General features: G+C 40.0%; 7 protein-coding genes across 7 annotated transcripts; 4 read left to right on the forward strand and 3 right to left on the reverse strand.

Annotated features, from left to right (window-relative positions):
- Positions 1-887: 887 nt before the first annotated feature.
- Positions 888-3,788, reverse strand: EAF01_011051 (uncharacterized protein; the record flags this gene model as incomplete). The annotated part of the gene is made up of 3 exons (XM_038919308.1): positions 888-1,127; positions 1,385-3,230; positions 3,409-3,788. The coding sequence occupies 3 exons, from the start codon at positions 3,786-3,788 to the stop codon at positions 888-890; spliced, it is 2,466 nt and encodes an 821-aa protein (XP_038765179.1).
- Positions 3,789-4,542: 754 nt separating this feature from the next.
- On the forward strand, positions 4,543-8,021 carry EAF01_011052 (uncharacterized protein; the record flags this gene model as incomplete). The annotated part of the gene is made up of 5 exons (XM_038919309.1): positions 4,543-5,102; positions 5,338-6,707; positions 6,840-7,165; positions 7,363-7,634; positions 7,694-8,021. 5 exons carry the CDS (start codon positions 4,543-4,545, stop codon positions 8,019-8,021), a joined length of 2,856 nt encoding a protein of 951 aa, XP_038765180.1.
- Positions 8,022-8,246: 225 nt separating this feature from the next.
- EAF01_011053 (uncharacterized protein) lies at positions 8,247-9,393 on the reverse strand (the record flags this gene model as incomplete). Its single annotated transcript, XM_038919310.1, has 2 exons — positions 8,247-9,229; positions 9,279-9,393. 2 exons carry the CDS (start codon positions 9,391-9,393, stop codon positions 8,247-8,249), a joined length of 1,098 nt encoding a protein of 365 aa, XP_038765181.1.
- A 750-nt stretch (positions 9,394-10,143) lies between these two features.
- On the forward strand, positions 10,144-10,473 carry EAF01_011054 (uncharacterized protein; the record flags this gene model as incomplete). The annotated part of the gene is made up of 1 exon (XM_038919311.1): positions 10,144-10,473. The coding sequence occupies one exon, from the start codon at positions 10,144-10,146 to the stop codon at positions 10,471-10,473; it is 330 nt and encodes a 109-aa protein (XP_038765182.1).
- A 322-nt stretch (positions 10,474-10,795) lies between these two features.
- Positions 10,796-11,257, forward strand: EAF01_011055 (uncharacterized protein; the record flags this gene model as incomplete). The annotated part of the gene is made up of 1 exon (XM_038919312.1): positions 10,796-11,257. One exon carries the CDS (start codon positions 10,796-10,798, stop codon positions 11,255-11,257), a length of 462 nt encoding a protein of 153 aa, XP_038765183.1.
- Positions 11,258-13,878: 2,621 nt separating this feature from the next.
- Positions 13,879-14,691, forward strand: EAF01_011056 (uncharacterized protein; the record flags this gene model as incomplete). The annotated part of the gene is made up of 1 exon (XM_038919313.1): positions 13,879-14,691. The coding sequence occupies one exon, from the start codon at positions 13,879-13,881 to the stop codon at positions 14,689-14,691; it is 813 nt and encodes a 270-aa protein (XP_038765184.1).
- Positions 14,692-21,608: 6,917 nt separating this feature from the next.
- Positions 21,609-23,043, reverse strand: EAF01_011057 (uncharacterized protein; the record flags this gene model as incomplete). The annotated part of the gene is made up of 4 exons (XM_038919314.1): positions 21,609-22,216; positions 22,245-22,722; positions 22,768-22,875; positions 22,909-23,043. 4 exons carry the CDS (start codon positions 23,041-23,043, stop codon positions 21,609-21,611), a joined length of 1,329 nt encoding a protein of 442 aa, XP_038765185.1.
- Between the last annotated feature and the right edge of the window lie 863 nt (positions 23,044-23,906).

Below are 23,906 nucleotides of genomic sequence, written 5' to 3' on the forward strand. Positions count from 1 at the left end.
GAAACAAACTAAATGTGAAAGTTTTCGACGTTCGAACAGCTGTGAACACTTAAACACAACGAGTAAAATGCAAGATGGAGCTGGCACCATTACGAAGTATTTCCTCTCTTTCCCGTCCTCAACCTAAGCATCTTCATGAAACTGTCTACCATCTCACCATCCAATTCCTAATGGGGGACCAGTAGGCGGACGAGATGGATTGAGGACGAAGGCTGGCTGCGGTTAATTATGCTGGTTGTGGGTATATGAAATCGGTTCAATCTTTGAATTGCTTGGCTTAGGCGTGAATGTTGCAATTATTGAATGGATTGGACTAAAGCTATAATATTACTAGTAATTACAAAATCAATCATCTTCATCCATTGTCCTTGACGACATAACAATTGAGGTTGCAGGATTATATTCGCACCAATCGATAGGCTAGAATATAGCCCAGCCAATAATACTTCCTGGACTAGAAATTGAAACCTTTGCAAGAGGTATTTCAATAGAATATATGGTGATTGGTACTGCGAGTACTAAATACAACAGACCAGAACAAGAAGTAGATGTTGGGCATCCTGCATTCCCTTACTTCATTTACCCCGTTCTCCTTGACCTCAAAGATCTGTGAAATCTACAGACGTCACATTGAACAACCAGCTTCACTCTGTACAATCTACATGGACAGGTGCTTACTGGCATACTTGTGCCAAATTGAGTTCATCAGCCAGCCCTTATCCCTATACCTGAACCATAACCCCAATACCCAACCAATCTTATTGCTTCTTGGTGTCTCCGCTTTCCATTCTTCACCCACTAAAACTCCACATAGCTAATATAAACAAGAATCCAGTACAACAAGACGCTAAATCATGCACAATTCATATACAATTTCATACCCATTATCATCCCATCCATGCCTGTCCATCATCTTCCCCTTCCCCATATTTATGATAATTTGAATGTACCTCCATTCTCATGCGTCTCTTGGGCGCTTTGATACCAGTCATTAACTCAAATTGAGCGATAGACTGCTCGGGGAGGACTTCAAGACCGTCGACTACTACCCAGGCGGTTTTGGTTTCGGAGCGAAATTGGCGGATTTGAGAGAGGAGAGGAGTTGTGAGTGGAGGTTTGTAGGAAAGCTGTTATGGAATGTTAGTCGGTTTGTAGGATGCATGACGAAAGTGTAGAATGAATGATAATAATTTAAAATGCTGTATCGAATACAAAGAGCATATCGTGCTTAAACAATAATCCCCCCCAAAAAAGGATAGGCTCATTTCAACAAATTAAAATGCTTGTAGATGCAGAAAAAACGTCTTCCATACAGAGTGAAAATCCCTAGGATAGTGTTCTGGAGATGGGCACTAAAGTGAAAAGACAAGAGTAAAATACATACCTCTACAACAACTCCACCAGTAGGACTACCCAGCCATTGTACAGGCATCGTGAAATTTGCTGGTGGCTGATCCCCTACACTTCGTGCCGGGACACAGGAAACAATCATAGTAGGCGGGCTAAAGCCCTCTGGCCATTGCTCCTGCGATGATTGCAACACATGTACAATTTTGCCATGATTACTCAAACTAGTAGCCCACGAGTTGAAGTGATCAGCAACTTTGTGAGCATTCTCTAGTGTTCGATTGAATAAGAATATTTTGCGACAACCGAGTTGAATCATGGCATATACAGCGGCCCGTGCCATACCACCTGCACCGATGACTAGTCCCGTCGTTTTGGATGGCTGGACGACATTTCTTGGAGATATGTTACGGCGGAGACATGTCATTATCCCAATGAAATCGGTGTTGTCGCCATAATAAGCAGTGACGGGTCCAGTTTTACTTCGACGATTTGCGTGTTGGAGTAAGGATTGCGTGGTACTGTCGAGAGAATTGCCGTCTGGGGATGATCGAAGTGGTAAGAGAGTGTTCACAGCCCCAATAGCTTTTGCATGGTAACTTTTGGGGCCAATTCGCGACATGATCTGGACTTTAAATGGCTGTGTGATGGCAGCTCCACCAAAATCAGGTCGCTGACAGATGGTATGAATATCATCAACGGATTTGACTTGTAACGATTGAAAGTCGTTGCTCATACCACACACTTCATAAGCTGTGTTGTGCATCGCTGGAGACAAGCTGTAGGCCACACTGGCTCCAAGATGTACAAAATGGAGTGGATCGAGTATAGACTTTCGGTATAGTTCTTGCCGAGCCTCTGCGGCTGTTGGCAGAAATTGTCGGAGTTGACTCTTACTAACAGTAGAATTCATGACAGGATGCGTTACTGGTGTAAAGATTCGGTTCTCAATTAGCGAACTCCTTCCATGGTCTCCCAGATTATAGGCGATTACTGGAAGATGGCCTGGTATAGATTCGATTCTCCTCAGAAACCCGCGAACAGTCTCATTGTCACTTTCTTTCGAGGTTGCTCGAGCAAACCTGACTATATCACAACCTATCGACTCGGCTCTCCGATATTGTATCATCCTGGACTCGTCATCCCATCCCCATGAGTTTTCGACACGATGAAGATAGTGTCCAATAGTTTTCGTCCTCCCAGAAGACCGAACAAGCTGCATGACACGATCGGATGAATACTTAAGATCGATGACAATATACTCCACCCCCAGCCGGAGCCCGTGCTCAAGTAATGCAAAATAGACATCTTCTTTTTGAGATGAGGACAATGAGAGACCTTCAAATGCATATTCTTCGGCATGGAGGATAACTGGTACCCCAAGTTCTCTTCTTACCGTTGAAACTTGTTTCGCTAAATTTCTTTGGATATCGGGAGACCTCAGGGCATCAACCTTGATTTGAACTGCGTCAGCTCCAGATTCCAACTGTTGAAGATCTAGATCAGGGATTGTCGACATGCGGACAGATAATGCATAGGTATATAGTCTGCACTCGGGTGGCAAAGCCGCGATAGAGAACGGACTCTCTAGACTATTACGAATGACACCTTGCCCCGTGATAAAGTCAAGAAACGCCGAAAAGTCTTCCTTTGCATGTTTCAATTTTGATGAAACATTGGGAAGTCCTTGATCTTTAGGACTCGCCATCCCATCACAACTTCTATCGTGCAAATTATAATATTCATAATTTGAACAAAATCGATGAGCAGCATCGGCGTTTTCGTAACGTGCAGCTTCGAAATCTCCTAAGTTTAGCATTTCTCGAATCCTTTGACTATTTCGTAGAATGTAGATCACGGGATTTGTTTTTGTATATTCTCGACTAACAGATCAATGAAGTTAGTGAATCATTCCAGGATTGACACTTAATTACAATTAGATAGAAAGTTATGTAGACATATTCGAGCATTAATTTATGGTTTAAGTATTGACATAGTCCTAGATTTTGAAACAGATACAAAGATTTGACCGGAGAAAATGGAGAAGAGGATTATGCTTACAGTGTCTTTTGTACCTCTGTTGCGAGACTTGCCATTCCACATTCAATAATACATCCTGTTCGGTTTTCGTATAGCATTTGCCTCGCAACATCAATATTCCTCTTGTGAAAGTGTTGAGCTCCATTCTGTTGGACATAAGCAGCACGAGAAAGGCCTGTGACTTCCTGGAAATAGTGGTCTTCAGTTATTAATCGTCGACCAAGATGTGTTGCTCCAATGAAACCCAAACTTCGTTTTCCCGACCCTCGAGAGCCTATGAGAATGATTGACGCATTGGAAGGGAAAATTCGACCTTTCGTTTGCACTCCTGGTTCCAACTGTATCGCCTTTTCTATATCCATGATTCCATTGTTGGAGATGACTTGGGTTGTTAGAGACATTGTTTTGCTCGCATTCTGGAATTCTTCCAGTAGCACGTGATTGGCTAAAATCCAGGATGAAGGGGCTCCGTTACAGTACAGTCCAGCGTAGCGACAAACTCAAAAATGGTACGGTAAGTGGAATGAGTTGATTACAGTTGACAATGTTTTCTCCCGATTAAGTACAATATAACAAGAGAAAAACCAAGGGAAATTGTACAGAAGTGGTTACTTATCGAACTACATTCTTGGTTCGCTCTTTCGAAAAAGCACCGAGACACACAATCGCAAATGCCGAATGTAGGTCCCTTCAATCAATCACCTAGACCTAGTAGACTAGCCAATGACCATGGTCAGGTATTAATTAATAAGCCGCTGTCGGGTGAGAATTCTTCCACCTCCAGTTGAATTAGCTCGGACTCTTGGCCGTCTGTGGGGTATGGGGAAACGACGAGATGAATTTGAGTCCAATGTCATATTTTGTATGGAGAATGAAGGGCGACTTTAGAATATCCAATTGCTGTTACCTGGGTGAAAATCAATGCAGTAAATCATCGCGATACCGTTGACAGGAATAACGACACCTACCGAGCTGATAAGTAACCTTCGCGCGCCACTCAGAACGACAGTCCATTTGATATGGTACGAAACCAAAGACATTCTTTCTGGTAGAAGTGAGAAACGAATCGGTCGATGGCATACATATGGTTCGCATGCGAAGGTATCTCGGGTTGAAGCGGGCATCGTCCCTTGTTGTATATTATCCATTGTAGCAATGGAACATGGAAACTCTACCCGGAGCTCGAAGTCTGAAGGGTCATCATCGTACAATAAAAAGGAGGCCAAGGCTCTGCAGGGAGGCTCAAAAAAGCAGTTACAGGGCACTCGAAAACGAGTTTCTCAGGCATGCGACAAGTGCCGGAGCCGCAAAGACAAATGCGATGGGAACCGGCCATCATGCTCGACTTGTCTGACCCATAGTAGAGCTTGCTCATACGACGCGAATGTAAAGAAGCGCGGGCTACCAGAAGGTTATGTTCGTGGGATTGAGAAGTTGTGGGGTCTTACAATAAGAGAAGTGGCGGGCGTTGAGGATGAAATTTTGGCAGTATTCAATGGGGAAGAGACAAACGAGGCACTTATTAGCATTTGGAGAAATGAAGATGGTCAGCAATCGGACAGCCTGGCTGAGGTATGGAGGAAGTCTCAATTATCAAGAGAACTGGAAAGATTACTACCGATATTGGAACCGGGGCCTGGATCTAGTACTGGGGACATCATTAAGAGAAAACGTCTCGATTCAGATGTCCAGACCGGCAAACGACCTGTGCTAGGGTGAGCATAATCGGGTTCATTTGCATTCTACATCTCCGGTTGAATTTTTAAAATGAGTTTGGTATCTCCGATTCCGAACTTCCAAGCAGTTGGAATTTGACCTGATTTGACTTTCACATTCAATCGCAAATGCAGTCTGATTAGCTAGATATCCAAATAAATCTGAACATACGGAATCTACTTAGATCGTTCCATACAAATAGAAGCTTAACTTTTGCTGACTCTCGGCTTGTAGTCTAGGCGCTCAATCCGATTCTCCAATATTTGTTCCATATAATGAACCTCCTCCACCGCGGACTTCAATCAGTGGCTGGTCCGATCAGAAAGTCAATTTTCAGATTCACGAGGAGCCGCCTGCGTCTCCAACAGCTGTAAGCGCTGTCGGAGAGTTTTCCAACAGTCTTCCAGAATCCATCACGCATCGCGGCTCGATTTTGAGTCCCGCCCACCCAGCAGCCGCGGTTGGTAGATCAAATCTGCCAGGGCTTCCATCGGAGACCTGGCATCTCCTTGATGTATATTTTTCTTATACTCATTGCTGGCTCCCTGTTATAGAAAAGCACGACTTGTTGAGAATCTCGTATCAATATTCTCAAACAAGGACCAGTGGAGCAGAGATTGTGGGTGGAGATCACGCACTTTTATGGGCTGCAATAGCCTATGCCAAATTTCAACATCGAGCTATCAACAATATACCTCATGCTCAGGGATTGGTATCGCAAGATGTATGGACGGCCGAAAGAATGTATACACACGCAAGAGCTCTTGTTCCAAATGAAGAGGAAAATCTAGACCTTGGCCATGTGCAAGCTCTCCTAATCTTGACTCTCACAAATTTTGGACTTGGGCATTTAAACAGGGCATGGATACTTGTTGGACATGCTGTCAGGATTGCTATTGAGCTTGGTCTTGAGAAACCGTTGGTTGAGGAGCCAAAGTCATCGAGGCATAACTCGAGATCTAAGCACGTATTCCTAGGTTGTTTCGCTTTGGATACCTTAGTCGCAGCACGTCTCCGAAGACGCCCTCATTTAAGATCAGATGATCTGGATTGTATTGGAATGTTAGTCGAAGATGGTTTGGAAGAATGGGATCCTTGGACGGACTGTCTCACTGTTCGAAGGAGTGCTATTGGAAATTCTAGAGTTCCAGCCTCTATTCTAAGCACTTTCAATCGTCTCGTCCAGGTTCTTCGGATTTTGAATGATGCAAGTTGCGCATCTGACAGTTCAAAAACTGTCCAATTTAGTACCGGATTGCTGGAAAGGTTACATATCTGGAGTCGATCCCAATCGCAGCCTTTATATTTCGATTCTACTGCAATGAATAGCGAGCAAGCTTCTTCGCTGCTACCGCATCATTATCATCTTCATATTGCATATTTCACCACGCTTGCGGAATGTCAGCTCTTATCACATGGTCAAAGAAAGGGAAGCCCTGATTTAGAACCTTGCACAAGATCGGCACGTCAAATAGTTCACCTTTTGAAACGACATTCTTATACATTCGGGCTTCTGATAGTTCCACCGACATTTGAGTACTACACCAAGAAAGCATATGACGTAGTTCATGCGGTCCTACGAAGTATTGATAATACACATATTGGTGAGCTTTATTTCATTTTCTTACTTCCCAATGTCCTACTTCTTCCCGGATTCTGCTTCTTCCTTGATGCCTAAAACTCTTTGGTTCTGTCGCGTTCTGTTGTGAGTAATTACTGACAACCTGACTTCGCAGTCCTTGACGATTGGAAGTACAACTTAAATATGTGCGTTTCTACCATGGAACCAGCATGGCCAGTGTTTGAATCCTTCAAAGATGCTGCCGAAATCGCCCTGCTACAAAACCGACGTGAAAGTCAAGCTACGTTTGATCTCATGGTCCCAGCAGCCGTGGAAACGCCTCAATCGGTCCAATCGCCCAACAGTACAGCCAGCTACGAAATAAGTCAACCCTACAGTTCTCAAGTATTTCGATCACAATCAATGAACAGTATGGATACATCACGGCCTAACAGGAGTAATCTTCAATATACGAAGGATTTGGTGTCGTCAACATTACATGTAAGTTCGTTTATTTTTTGATATTGAATTCCTCAGACTGCAACCTTGTGTGAATGTTCTGTTTTCAATGCTCGGTCAAATTTTCGATGTTTAGAACTGCAGTGTGACCTTGCCATCCTCATCTTGCCATAAAGTCTTGTTCCTTACTTTACTCAAGCCTTCCTTCACGGGTAATTGCTGACTCGCTGGTGACGCAGTACAATCACTCTTTTAATGGTTCTCTGACCGAGAACTTTTCTACAAGAATCTCGGAGAGTCCTCAGTCGGTTTATAACAACGGAAATACTACAACTTTAAACTCGTGGGGTGTTCCTCAACAAAACCAGAATCCAAACCGGGCCACTAATCGAATGCCGTTTGGGTTGCTCCAGCAATCTCCCAACTTACAACAAACCGTGCTCCCAAACAACCTAGAAACCGATGGTGATTCAATATTTAACGATTTTGCTGTGATGGATGCAATGGAGTGGTACGTTGATCTTTCGAAACCACAGACAGTGAGAACTTTCTAGTATTAACAGTATGTAGGACGAACAGTATGGATCAGAGTTTAGTAAATCTCGGATTTGAGGATCCCGACAACAGAAATAAGGACTTTTACACTTTCTGCCGGGAACCTGACCCGCTATACTCGAACAATACTATATTCCAACAACTTCTAGCGAGCTCTGCGTCAGATTCATTCGGCATGGATAACCATGGTTTTGGAAGTATAGGAATGGGCATGCCTGGCGATACAGCGTTTGGAGGAGGCATAGATTTTGGACACGGCGATGAAGGAATCGAGGCAGGGCAGATACTCCAATCATTGAGCGCTGCCGAGGAGCAACGAACAAATCCTGGTGGGAATGGTTGATGTGTCTTTGTTTGAAAAAGAAAATATATGAAGAGATAAATGGTTTTGTATGGATTCATGCAAAGTTCAATGCCAATAGTGGAAGATATAATTGCTAACCGAGAATCATACTTGATATGTACAATAAATGTACTATGTGTATTTAACGCCACGATGTATAAATGTCGCCATCCCGCCAAGCGCCGTGTAATGCATATCGTCTATCTACTCCACATCATTCAAATCTTACAAGCGAGCCATAACGTCAGTTCCGATTTCCCCCCTTCTCTCCCTCTCTGCCCTTCTTTCATTCACATTAGCACACACATTTTCCCACCCCATCTCCTCACAAACATATTCCCAACTTCTAAATGCTCTCTCAGCATGTTCTCTGGGAACGTGATCGCCTTTCTCCACCAAGCTTCGATTGAATAATTCGAAACTCACCCATCCCTTATACCCTAAGCCATCACAGATAGCTTTCAGCACATCCATTACGGGAAGATAACCCCCTCTATCCTGCTCTCCCAGAAATAATCTACAATTCCTGCTCCATGACATTCGCGCTTTGATTCCCTCGGTATGAAACTCGTGGCCTTGAACCAGCGGCTCAGCCAGACGCTCAGCATCAACAATCTGGATGTAGAATACTTTTCTGGGATCAATAGTTTGTACCATCTTCTCCAAAATTTTCTTGAACGTCGCTTGAGCATTAGGTACAATGCCCGAAGGAGAAGCCGGGTCAGCAAATTCGCGCCCGGCGATATTAAATGTGTCTAAACATAAACCAAAATTTTCTCTATCAACGCCCTTCACGATTTCCCACGCTCCACTCCACGTATCAATGCGTGCCCCAAAACACAGATTCTCAAACGCGAATCTGAAAGGTGGTTCTTGGGCAGCACCTAGATCGGCGATTTCGCGAAGATCGGAGACCATTTGTGATATGGAAGGGGTGGTGCCGGATGAGGAAGTGAATGTGGAGGGAATTTGAATTATATCTGTGCCTAGAATGCGGCAAACTTGGAACCGGAGGTTCAGTTCTTGAAGTGTAGACTTTTTAGCGGTAGAGGATAGGGATCCTTCTTGGCAAAAGAAAGGCCCGCAGGCTATAATGGGAAGACCATAATATGAGGAGAGGGAGCGCGTATATTGCGCAGCGTGAATATGAGAGAAAGGTGATGGGTGAGAAGGAAGAGTAGAAGCTAGATCAGCTAGATCTTCGTAGACTATGGGAGAGTTTAGTTTTTGTGGTGGTGAGACGGATGGTGTTCTTACACATTTCAATACCAGAGAGACCTGCATCTCTGGCGGCCTTGAATTTTTGTTCGAGACTATGATGGGCAAAACAGCGCCCGAGGGACATGCTTGCAATTGCTGGTTTGAAAGACATTTTGATATTGGGTTTACGGAGGGATGCGATAATGATATGAATATGAATTACTGGTTATATGCAATGCAACGCAACGCGGTACAGCTGAAAGGCGACGATAGTCAAAAGCAATATGACGATATGGAGAGAGTTTCAGTTCAATCAACTAAGAGAACAATTGACCTTGGAAGATATGAGAATAAGAGCAATATATGCAGCAAGTCACAGAGTTACATCAACAACCAAGCAGAGATTGAGATTGACACAGTCAAGTATAGGGCCAGTGCATTCAGCCTCTCTGATAAGGTCCACACCTCATATCTTTTTCCCATTGAGATAGAACTACTATCTATTATTCCCATTCCGAATGGATAAGAATTTTAGAAAAACAAGCGTTGTATCAAAAACATTTGACTGTTTCATGGCTAATTCATGCGTTAAAAGAATTGTCCGTCAATTACGGCTAAAGACATTGCCGCAAAAGCCTCTTGGTTACCAGATTTGTGGGGAGCTGGCATTGATGTGCGATGCTAGCCGATGGTAATGTTCTTATTAGTCAGCTTGGCAGCATATCGGATTTCTCCGCATTTACCTGCGAGAAGAACCACCCCGGCATGTCTTCAATTACCTACATGACCATAGAATGTGGTGGGCAGGTAAACAAGAAAAGACGTAGTCGAACAGGTAGGTAAATGGGTAGGTTTGTAGTTGCTGGTTGAGTCGCATCACATCATTGCTCCGTTTGATAACGATCTCTCAAACTCATAAATAATGACTTCAGAATCCACCGAAAAACCAATCTCCATTGCTATCATAGGCGCCGGTCTAATTGGTCCTCGGCATGCCCAATCGATCCTAGGTCACTCTGCATTCCCTGACAGACCTGCTCCACATGCAATCCAGATTGCGACTTCCCTATCGACCACCTCCCACTCCACGCTCTCCTCCCTTCTCTCATCCACTCCGCTACCAACGACAGTGCTAATTTGCACCCCAAACCATACCCACGTTTCTATAGCCATCTCCTATATCAAAGCCAGCATAAAATATGATCTGGCGGAAAAGCCCGTCTCCACATCCATACAAAAGGGCGCTAAATGATTATCCGTTGCAAGAGAACATGATACTACCATATTAGTTGGTCATCATCGCCGTTTCAACCCCTATCTTATACCTGCCAAAAGCGAGCTTGATTCCGAATACTCGGTCAAATAATTGGTGTGCAAGGTATTTAGGCGTTGAAACAATCCTCAACATATTTTGATAGATTAGGAGAATGGAGAAGAAATGGTGAGAGCGGTGGCGTGGTGCTCATTAATTTCATACATGACCTTGATTTCTACAATACCTATTGGGCAAGATTATTACGGTGTCTGCTATTGAGAGTAAGAAAACTAGAGGCTTTGATGCTGAAGGAGGGGCGATGATATTGCGATTTGAGAGTGGAGTCGTAGGAACATTTTTGCTAAGCGATGCTGTTCCTTCCCCATGGAATTTCGAAGCTGTCAATGGTGGAAATCCAACAGTCCCTCAGTTAGGCAAGGAGAATGGTGCGGGTGGTTTCTATAGAATATTGGGGGCGAGAGGAGGTATAAGTGTGCCTGATTTGATAAGGTGGAGTTATGAAGTTGGGGAAGGAGAAAAGGCGTGGAATGATGAGTTGAGGAAAGATGAGATAGGGATCGATACGGAAAATGTACCTTTTGACGAGCAGATCAAACACTTAGTCCAGGTAGTAAAAGAAGGTAAGGAACCAATGTGTAGTGGGGAAGAGGGTTTGAGTGCGATGGTAGTTTGTGAGGCCGTGAGAGTGGCAATGAAGAGTGGGGAGATGGGTGAGATTGAGTGTCTTCATATTGTAACGAGAATTAGCAAGCATAATTAATGTTTAAATCATATCTAGGGAGCTTATGTCACAAATATTCCATATTTTAACCTTCCTCGGCGTCAATGAGATGCGAAAGTATGACATCGAATTGCGGCAATCCAAGTAGGGTTTGCCTTGCTAAGCGAACTCCTATAGCAATCTCACCCTCTAAATTTTGTTACTACACAAGACTCGTACTAAGTATAGATACCTTTCTTGCTCCATGACATGTTTAGTCTGCTCTTTTGCTCTACTTGACTCCACGTTTTTACTTTGGGAGAAGGGTTATCTAAAACATTGCAACAGAAAATTCCACATCATACTTTCACGGCGAAATCGTTCCTGATTCTCTTCTTTCTCCATATAATCCTTCTGTCTTAAAAGTCCCATAGCTCACTCTTTTGCGAAAATATTCTATTGAGGTCATAAAATTAGTGAAAAGGGCAAAGGAAGCTTCAAATTCGCGAGTGATATTTCTCTTCCGCTTCCATCCGTGGACTTGAATAACCTTTTATAGTATCATTTGTAAGGAAGTGAATTTGATCATTGACTTTCCCAATCACGTGTGTGATACTGCCACAGACTTCTGCGATATAAAAGACTTCAGATGAGATATAATTCTCGAAAGATTTGGAAGTCTTGTGCCAGATCAGATACAAGACACAACCTCAGATCGAATCATGTATCACAGCTCTTCAGTTCCGGTCTTTCCAATAACGTGAAACTCAATATTTAAACTCAATAATTCTCGGGCAAGACGCAAATTAGATCTAGTTGCTGTGTATGAGAACGTCAAGGGATGCTTTGCTTGCCGTCTGAATGAATTTAACGGAACTCCATTCGAGAGCCTCAGCTGAAACTGATTAGATGGACACAAGCTTTTGACCATGGCTCGAAACGTCAAATACAGCTCGTCTAGCTAGAAGTAATATTCACTCGAGGTCTCATAGACAATGCCTCGCCTTCAACGTTGTGAAATAGCGACTAGCTCGCAGGAACTAGTGGCACAAAATCAAGGTCCAGCACGACTTTCTCGCAACCAAAGAACACCCCATGGTCTTGGCGGTTCATTTTTGATAGCAAGTCAAGGAGAGAGAGGCCGCGCGCCAAGACCCGATTCGTCTCGAACGTCGACGCACCACCCCCAGTCCTGAGAGGGTCAACCAGAGAAGAAGGACAACCAATCTCGGTGAGTCTTATCAAGCTCAGAATAGATCCGGTGTTAAAACTGGTTGTGATTATGGTACGTTGCGTCGCTTGAGCTTTTGTTGAGTCTTTTTCCTAAAATTATCTGTGTGTAAAGTCAAGGCTTCAAAAATGCAATCGCCCACTTCGGAATATAAATAAATTGGATCTTATCGCGTACCACGGCAACAAATGGTACATTTTTTCATCTATGACACACAAGCAAATTCTGGATGGCACCCATCATTACATTTTAGTATCATTGTGTAATTGAGCTCAAAGGTACGGTGATGGAAAGCTGTTCTGCGCTTTATTGTGGTACAAAGCGGGCCACGCTGAACTCTAGGAATTTCATAAAGTATTGAGAAATGTTCACATAGACGAAGCTCACCTGACGTTTATCATAGTAGCGTCAAGGAATTCAAGGAGATGCTCTGTAGGATCGCGCAGATAAGACATTGCGCCGTCCACCACGAAGTCGATGCTCCTGTTTCGATTATAAAGAAAATGGTTTATGATTGCATCGAGCTTACGATCATGCTAAGAGATCCAAAGGCAACTGAATTGATGGAGACAATCTGGGAGGACACGACAGAGGAGATATTCTAAAATTCGAACAATCGCACGCTTGACGAAGAACTTCGCGACAGCCTTAGGAGGACGAATAAAAAACTCGACACAGTGGCTGTAACGTACCGTGCCTTGAACTTGCAGAAGGAAGATAATCACTAGCAACTCGACGGTCGACGCTTATAATAACAGTTCCATAACTAACTTGTGATTTTCCACAAGATTGTGCATGCGGATGAACTGGGTCAAGTTATCATACCCAGGGTCAGTGTGCACTTGTTCTGGTGCATGGTCATCGCGGTTGGTGAAAGATGCTTCAGCTGACAGCTATGGATTTGAGTTGGTATCGAAAATGTATGCAGCTGCAAATTCATCTATGTAAAGGATTACAATCCCTTCGTGAGACGTGAGACGTGAGAATACTCGGTCCAAGTGAGGCCACAAGTCATGAAATTTGAGCTCCGATCAGGCGGTTGCAGCAGAGAGTGTGATCATTAACTTGATTGGATATTAAATCATGTGTATTGCTCCTTTCATGCCCTTTTGTTTGGTAAAATAGTTCAAAGTAAAACAAACATACCTACGTCTAAAAGAAACTGTGGTTCTCGGTCTGTGACTTGCTTTGACATGCCAAATAGTGCTTAGTCAGAAAACGGTACCAGTCTATCACTTTTAACCCACCGGGATTGGCTACCTGCTTATGTAAGCTTATATCACGTTAAGCGTCTTGGTAGACATGTATGAGGTGGTTTATGCCTCATTCTCAAGTCTTGTAACAATATTCAAACTTAACACCACTCGTATTTTGATGAAAAGAGAAGCAATTAACAGTACAATAAATTGCTTCGATAATCAGAGGTGTTGCTAAGCTCGAGGCTAGCAAGATGTCCTCGGAAAATCAGCGCAGGCTTCCCATCACCATCCCCCCCAAAAGTGCTACGGAGCCGGCTCAACCAGCTACATTCATATTTTTGCATGGCTATGGTTGGTCTGCCGAACAGTTCAATCAGCATCCTCCTAACAGATTATCTGTCGCATATCATGTCCATAAGTCGCCCATACTTCAAAATGTCAAGGTCGTTATTCCAGAAGGTCTGGCAAATGTTTGGGCTTCCCCTGGAAAGCGGACCTGGTATAATATTGATCAGCCTGTTCCCTCAGCTGGTGATCCCCTGAAAACCGATGAGTTTGGACAGCATAATTCTAATGTGCGCGATATTGAAGTTTCGCTTGATTATTTTGAACATCTCATTGATACGGAGGTTGCAATGGGTACGCCTGCGAATAGAATCGTATTCATGGGAGATAGTCAAGGTTCTTCAATCTTGTATCTTTTTTTGCTCACTCGAAGAAAGGCCGCGGACCTTGCAGCTATCATTACATGGGCCGGGTTCTCCGCGACGCCGCTGGAAACAATAGCACAGATGCAAGAAAGAAATGGACTATTCGAAAGCTGGGCAAAGAAGACACGGTTGTATATGCTACACGGGAAGGAAGATGTCTTCGTTCCTTTGTCGAGATCTGAAGCTCTCGCGGCTGCGCTTGAGCGTTATCGTGCCCGTGGTCAAGGATTCACTACTCTTGAGTGGTTGGTTCTTGATGGTTTGCGTCATTCCTTGGTTGAACCTGTTTGGCCTTACGTTCGAAAGATTCTGGAGCGCCTTTTAATAGAAAGAGGATCAGCATCAAAGCTATGAATCTAAACACTCTTCCGTGGTATTCATATACAATCATACCGGCCCTCACAATTTTTCACCTGCTACATATTTCCATGCTGAGGTTGAGTGTAAAACCAAATTAAGGACGCACATATTTGCGTCATCAAAGTAAGCTGGCCGTATAGATGCATGATGGGGGGCAACAAGAATGAAACCAAAAATCAAAAGAATGGCGAAGCGAAAGTGGTGAAGAGAAGAATAAGGGGCTGAATAATGATAGTAATGGTTTGAACAAAGGTAGTGATTGGATGAATGTTGAAGGATAGTCGATCGATTGTAAAGATCAGTGATAGAAATTTTATTGAACAAAGATTTGAGAATGAGGCAAAGATATAAGGATCCAGACGGGTGCTGAGGATGAGGACGAACGTTTAAATCAACTCCCCCCCCCCCCTAGGGGGCCAACAACATAGTTACCCAAAGGTTCTTAAGGTGTTTAGATTTTTATTCGGTGATGTGCAAGCAACCTTGGAACCTGTTAACTAATTCGGTCAAGGTGCAAGGTTCTTGACTTGGTGTAGAGATGTCTCCACAATTGCGATACATATATTGTTCCAAGTGACTGCGTAGATTATTCACTTTTCAATTGTATAACATAGTTTATCAGTACATATACTATATCAGTATATACACCACTTTTACTTCAATTTACACTCTTCAATCTCAATATATGATTTATCAACTATTTATTATGTAATTGAATAATAAAAAAGGAAGAATACTTTTAGTTATTGAAGCTATCAAAAAAAACAAAAAACTCTCGATTCAAAAGGTTGTTAAGTTATATAATATTATATATATAATACTTATTTAAAGAATAAATGGAACAACTTTTATAATTAAATTTTGATTATAGAATCTAAAACTTATTAAAGTAGAAGAGCAAGTGATTATTTTATATATTCTTGATATAAATTTGAAAGGTTTTTTTTTTAAATTTAAAGGGGTAGAAGATATAACGAACTATATTTTTGAATTAAAAGGAGGAAAAACTATTGGAAAGCTTTAGGTATATTGATTTATAGAATAATATAAAGAATTAAAGATGTATTTTAGTTATGTTTATAATTTTAAAAGAGCTTTTTATAAGGATTCTAAATTTTTTGAAGAATAATTTCAATTAGTTGTAAATATATAAGCGAAATATAATATTTTAAATAAAGATTTCTATAATTTTAATAAAATAGATTTTATAATAGGAATTATATATATAATAATAATTATTATTAGTATTAAAAGACATAACGTGATTTATCAGTGTGCGGGTCATATCAGTGTGCGGGTCATTTTCACCTCAATTCACTCTATTCTCTTTCAATACGCGTTTTTATCAACAATCCACAATGGATTCGAATAATCAAGAAGCCCGTATACTCCTCGCTATCGAAGCTATTCAAAAAGACAAAAAAACAAGTATTCGAAATGTTGCAAAGATATATAATATCTCGAATACAATACTACAGCGTAGAATTAATGGTATTACTTCCTGTTCCGAATATCGACCTAAATCTTATAATCTTTCAGAACTAGAAGAGAATATCATTTCTGAATATATAATTGATATGGATTTGAGAGGATTTCCACCTAAATTAAGAAATGTAGAAGATATGGCGAATCATATTCTTGAATCGAGGGGTGCAAAGCGTGTTGGGAAGCTCTGGGCGCATCGATTCGTAAAGCGTCGAATCGAATTAAAGACGCGTTTTAGTCGTGTTTATGACTTTCAAAGAGCTCTCTGCGAAGATCCTAAGCTTATTGAAGAGTGGTTTCGATTGGTTGCGAATATGCGAGCGAAATACAGCATTTTGGATGGCGATTTCTACAATTTCGATGAGACGGGCTTTATGATGGGTATAATATGCCTCGGAATGGTAGTAACTAGTGCTGAACGGAATGGCAGAAGCAAGGCAATACAACCAGGCAATAGAGAATGGGCTACAGCAATCATATGTGGCAATGGGGAGGGTGAAACTATACCCCCATTTCTAGTGGTTCAAGGACAGGTTCATCTTTCCAATTGGTATACCGAAACCGATTTTCCTGCGGATTGGGCTATTAAACCTACATCTAATAGATGGACAAACAATGAGACAGGTTTAGAATGGTTGAAACACTTCGACAAGCACACTAAGAATCGAAGAAAGGGCAGGTATCGAATGTTGGTACTAGACAGGCATGAAAGCTGTGAATCAAGAGCTTTTCAAGCATATTGCAAAGAGAACAATATTATATGCTTAAGTCTACCATTGCATTCAAGTTATTTAACTCAACCACTTGATGTGGACTGTTTTAGCAATCTGAAACGTTTATATGGTGGTCAAATTGATGGATTTATCAAGGCATATATCAATCATATTTCGAAGGTTGAATTCTTTATAGCTTTTAAAGCTGCATATAAAGAATCAATCATCTCTCAGAATATGAAATCAGGGTTTCGAGGAACAGGTTTAATACCATTTAACCCTGAAGCCGTACTTTCGAAGTTAGATATTCGAATTCGTACACCTATCCCTCCCTCTTTCGATCTAGATCAATGGATCTCTCAAACCCCTCACAACCCAACTGAAGCTCTTTCTCAATCAATTTTAGTGAAATCTCGAATAACCCGACATCAATCAAGCTCCCCTACACCTATATTTGAGACTGTACTAGCTCTAGCTAAAGGTACAGAGAGATTAGCTCATGAGAATACACTTTTGAATGCAGAGATTCGTACACTTCGAAAGGCAAATGAGGCATTAAGCAAGCGTCGACGCGCGAAAAAACCCCAATTACGTCAAGGAGGAGTACTTACTGGGCAAGAAGCTCTTGATATATTATCTCAACAAGAGGTTGATATTCAGATTCAACGCGACGAGCGTCAAAAAGGGAGGAATTCTAATGAAGAAGCATCTTCTAGTCGATGCTGTAGTAAATGCGGAAAGACCGGACATAATGCAAGAACTTGTCAAGATAATATAATAGATCCTAGATTATTATAATTTTCATAGTTTTAATCAATTGATTCAATGGTTGTTGAATAATATGAGTTTGAAAGAGTGAATTGAGGTGAAAATGACCCGCACACTGATATGACCCGCACACTGATAAATCACGTTAGTAGAAGTAAATCAATACAATTAGATAATCAAGAATGAGTTATAACAATAATATATAGAAATAAAAAGAATGAAATTATTCTTTCATTTTTAATAGTTCAAGAACAAATTCATTTTTTCAATTAATATATCGAAATTGATTTTCTTATAGATTAGATCATTAAACCTATATTTAATGAATAAACAAATAATAAAACGAATTTAAAATAATTAAAACATTTCAATAAATATATTAAGAATCAAAAAAAAGGCAAATATTAAATATTAATATTGGATAGGTATAAAAACTATGAATCAATAGTTTTTCAAATATATTATAAAAAGAATGATATTATATATTTATATTTATATTTATTATTATATTTAATTTATTTAATTTAATCATTTAATACTAATTATTTTAGTAACCTAAAATATTCATATAGTAATTAAATTAATAAATTTATTAAAGTATATATCAATTATATTTTGAAGATTGAATTCTTTATAATTTTTAAAACTATATATAAGGAATTAATTGTCTTTCAAAATATAAAATCAAGATTTTAAGGAATAAGTTTAATTTTATTTAATTTTGAAATTATATTCTTGAAATTAGATATTCGAATTCATATATTTACCTTTTTCTTTTTTAATCTAAATTAATAGACTTTTCAAATTTCTTATAATTCAATTGAAATTCTTTCTCAATTAATATTAATTAAATTTATCTATATTAATTTTAATTAAAGGTATAGAATAATTAGCTTATAAAATGTTGTTCTTAATAAATATTAATTAAATCACTTAATATTATTATAATATTAAGGGAACTAATTATAATAATAAAATAATAAAAATTCAATATTATAAGAAAAATTTCTTATATTCTTTATTTTCTTTATATAAGGAAGAATACTATTATAAAATAAAATAAAGAATTCTTTATTCAAAAAGAAATCCTTTATTAGCTCTTTATTCAAAATAATAATTCATTATTTTGAAAAATTTAAAATATCACGTGGAAGCTAGTCCAAATGCGGAATGACAGACGCAATATTAATTTTTCTTTATTATAAAATTGATTTGAAATCAATAAAGAAATTGATTTCAAATCAGAATTTTCATGTACGCCACCTACGTATTATAGGCTGTATAGAGGGCAGGAAAAAAGCATAAATAAGTGGCTTAGGTCCCTGTATTCAGATCTTTTTCTAGAACCCACTTTTATATGTATTCAAGATTATATAATACAATAACAATTCAAGCTTCAATAATAATAGTAATTCTATTTATAAATTCTATAAGCCTAAGCTTCTCATATAGTACTATTATAGTACTATTCCCAATCCAGCCTAGTCAATCCCCTTGTTACGACGGGTAACATTGGATCACGTGATAAGTGTCATGTGATAGGATGTTGGAGCCTTTGGAGTCTAGGATTTAAGGAGCCAGGAGCTTTTGGAGCTTAGGATCCAAGGGATCCAAGTAGGACAGAACTATGGGTTTTGTAGAGCAGGAAGGTCTATATAAAGAAAACAGGTCTCATTATAATACAGAGCTTCGTGCTCAAGAACAATCATTAGTTTCATTATTATAATTATGAGAATTGCAATCAATTACAACCTTATTAAATTCCTACTTGAAGTCTAGTCTAAACCATCTTGAGAGAACTCTAGACACTTCCACATGACCCTAGAGGCAGCTCCCGTAACACCCCTGCTAAGCGCATAACCTACAATATAAAAATATACTTTTAAATATAAAGATTTATATAGTTACTTCAAGTAATAAATGAGATATTAAGTAAATATTAATATATATAAAAAATCCAATTATATTAAGAAGAAATGTTTATTAAATAAAAAGCTTTTAATATATTATCTCAATAAAAGATTAATATTTAAATTTAATATAATAAATATTAAAAAAAGAGTAAATTCAATAAAGAAGTATTTTTTATTTAATATTATAGTAAATTAAAAAGATAGATTATAAAATAAAAATCTATTAAAATAATATAATAGATTCTAGATTATTAAATTCTGAATAGTTTTAATCAATTAATTCAATTATTATTGAATAATATAGATTTGAAAGTATGAATTAAAGTAAAAGTGATGTACACACTAATATAATGTACATACTAATAAACTACGTTAAGTGAATTTCGGTAATAATTGTGCAGCTAAATGGGTTTGAGATAATCAACCACATCTAAACAACAGTTCCCACGTAACTTATCAGCGTTCCTTTTGAAGAGCTGACGACTATTAGGAACCGGGTGTTAAGATACCTGTTGGGCATTCTTGGCTTGTTGAACACTGCCATTTTTCAGTCTAGAGCCTCTACCCGCAGAACGTTTGATTTTTAGACCTGATGGGGTTGATCTGAAAAAAATGTTTGACTAGTACATCCATTCGACGAGGGACTAATTAGCAAATTACATGTAAGTCATCACATCAAGTGAGATGAATCAAGATCTCGCTGATCTAAGAAGCATGAGGATTGTCAAGCTTGATGATAGATGTGGTGTATTGAAACAGTTCCAGAGTTGGAAACCGGCATGGCTTATACCCATAGAATATGCATCACTCGTATAACATGGCACGTTCATTTGTGTCAAAACTCTCCCCGTTTTTGACCCACGTGACGCCTACCTCCTTCCCTGATGTTTTGACGAACGGTCATCACTGCAACCTTTCGTAGATGATGGATCCTTCTTGTATTAGATCTATCGCCAAACTACCCGATCAAATGTTTGATTCGGTGAAAATCACACGCCTAACTTTTCTTTTTCACAGGTTAGAAGTCTGTCATGAGTTTGTTATCTACAGAGCTGTGGGCACGGTGTCGTACTTTCGAAGTTTACCGATTCAGGATTAGATTTCGCTTGCATCATTACCCACCAGTATGTCCATAATCTTATACACTAAATATATAGAAATGCTATTTTAACTCTGATTTATTTATGATTGCAAAGCCGAACATTCGAGAAAGTTTTGGTACTACATGACATCATCAGACCTTGAACAGAGTCAATGATTCAACCACGAATTGAATCTGATTCCCACCCATTTATCAGTCGTTGATACCGTGCTAATCTTAAAACGCGCCTCAATAACTCAAGTGTAGCTCACATCTGCATACTGTCAGCTGACAAGCATTGTATACGACATTCCATACTTTGGAATGATAAATACACTCGAGACGAGAACTCGCTTATCAGGACAAAAAACAATGGGGCTAGAACAAAACTCGAAAACAAAAGAAGAAAACGAAGAAAAATTAATTATAGACTTTTCAAGGAAACTTGGCCGAGGCCAAGAAGGACAGCAGATGCGCACTACCTCTAGGTGTCACTTTTTATTCGATCCGTAGATGTGCAGTCAGCGACGACTCCGTTGAGCCACGGTGACCGATTTTCGTAATGGCGTACGTTGAAGATGTCGTTTAATTCAATACATGTAGCTTGTTTCCTCAAGCGAACTTGAAGAAGGCTTTAGCCTGACTTCCTACTGCCACATTGCTATCATGTGACCAAAGAAAACTCACAATACTGAAGACGGGTTCCAAAGCGCACGATGATATTGCAAATCACGAAACAGCAATGGTCTACTGAATTCCTTGAGATTCATAATACACATCTAATATTTGTGAAACTTATTTTACAAGGTGTATAGTTCTACCCATAAGATTACCTATCGGTAAAAGGGTCGGTCTGAAACCCTTGAGTCACAAATATTCAAGTCTCTCCTTAGCATCCTATTACGAGCATAGAGGCGATCAAGCTCGTCTTCTGCATGAGTAATATCCCGACTAACCTCCCATATTTGGTGCAAATACGGGATCGAACATCATTAAGTTCAGCAGCATCATTAAAAAAAAAGTTGGGTCCTCTAGTCTGACATGATCCCTTATATCCCGCAACTTTTGTGTGTGTTTCGGATCTCGAACCATAATTGCCAAGCTAACAGCATCCTCCAACATGATATCTAAGAGCTGGATTGGCAGTTCCTTATCATCGTGGATATCGCAATGTCTAATCTGTGCGACAACGTTGAGCAGCGATAAGAAAGTGGAGGTCCTTTGGTTTCCGAGTAAAATCAAGGTGCTCATAGATATCTCCCATTGAACAACATTGCGGTAAAACAAGTGGAGTTGCGCCCTCGAGCGCCGCAACCATTTCATTTCTCGTAGTCTTGTTGGGTGATGCCTGGCACACCACTCGTAACAGGCGGTGGTTAGAGCTTCGTTGGCTTCTTTGAGGATTATACATTGGGTTTCTGGGTCGCAGATCTTGGTATCAGGTTGGCTCATTAATCTCTCGTAGGCCGTTGGTAACCACCAAGATCGTGGGAAGGTAGATTTGGAATGAATTTCTTCCCTGCTAGATGCAAATAATTTTGTCAGATACTGCCCATGTTCTATTATATAATTCTATAAAGGAGTTACCTTCGGATCGAGCCCTTTTTGAACGAAGTTGCCCAAAATCAGGTTCGCTATTTCTGCGACATCTCTTGAATGATTTTTTGATGACCGGAGAGATAGAGATTTCAAATTTTTGAGTATTATTTTGTACCTCGTCACTTATCTGTCGATTGCTACCGAGCACTTCATCCTTATCTCTGCAGGAGTTCGAAGCACTTAAAATCTGGTCTGTATCAGCAGTTCCTTCCAAATTATGACTATATGCCTTGCACTTTTGCTCCTGAACACTCTGGACATCAAACAGTTCCCCTGCATCAGTTGCCGCGTTCTCTGTACCTCCACGGCAGGATTTATCGATTTCATGCGGAGGTTGAAATGCAACAACTGCACCGTCAGTCTTGATGAACCTATTGGTAGAAATATTTCCATTTCTTTCGTTCGTGGTTCTACTTTCTTGCGGCGAACCACTATCTCCATCTTTGCTTTCACAGGTTGTTGTGCCCTCAATTCAATTAGTACAAAATACAACATACGCCGGGATACATACAAATTCCAATGCAAAATTAAATTTTTCAAGCGGAGCATTTGTTATCGTCTTTACGGGATGAATACTGGAAGGAATATGACGAAGTTGTTTTCTGGCGGTTGAATCGGGCTTCAGCCATCAATCTTTCAATATTTCTGCTACCTTTTCTGAGATTTTCTTCGGATTCAAGCCATCGAGATATGCAGATTTTGCTTCAAAATTTTCGTCCACAATCTGTCGGATTTGCTTCTGTGTGGGGTAGGTGGTGTCGTCGCCTGTAAAGACAGACTGTGTCATATTTAAATATCATCGAGATTTCGATTGGGGATTTATGACAAAATTAGAATACATGTGATGCTATAAACAGCAGCAAATTTCATTGTGTGTAAGGAATGAAATACATAGGCGAGGCTTTCTATTTGCAATTTTTGCTCTGAATGGTGTTGCTCACTAGTACAGTAGGCTATGTGAAATAATCTGAAATTGATCAGATAATAGTGAATCAAGGTGCGATACTGTTAGAGAATAGCAATTCATTCCATTTATGTATATCACATCTTCTTATTGAAGGGCCCTAAAATGTTTCTAGAACACCTTTTTGCGCCTTCTATTAGATTGACAATCAGTTCGAGAATTCAATGGTGATAATCAAATCAAATCGTGGTCCAGTAATAGCAGTGAACGCATTCAGAACATTAGAGAAAATGGTGTTATCGAAAGCCAACGGAAACCAAAATGTAAGTCGCAAAATATTCCCTTCATCTGGAGTGATACTTATTAGGGTCATCAAGATAGTATTTCTTCAGCGTAGATCAGGTGTGTAAGGCTATCGAATGATTGAATTGAAGTGGAGACAACATGGATGATTGACAGCGCTCGCTCGCTTATTTGCCAAGCCGATTAGCATCAACTGGATACAATCCATTCACGAATATTGGGGGTGTAGTATGTCCTCTAGACACTTTGAAAGTGGGATAAAATACTCAGAGAAGTATAAGATTAAAGGAGTGACAACAAAGCAATAGCGAGCGTCACTTCGTATGTCTGTCAATTGCCATGTGCCAAGAGTTTGGCCAAAATAGACAAGTGACAGATATTTCTAAATGAGATCTCAACCATTAACATACTCACTAAAATCAAAAGGCATTAATGATAAAAGA

The sequence above is a fragment of the Botrytis porri genome (assembly GCF_014898465.1).
Source record: "Botrytis porri strain MUCL 3234 chromosome Unknown BPOR_019, whole genome shotgun sequence".
Taxonomy (NCBI): domain Eukaryota; kingdom Fungi; phylum Ascomycota; class Leotiomycetes; order Helotiales; family Sclerotiniaceae; genus Botrytis; species Botrytis porri.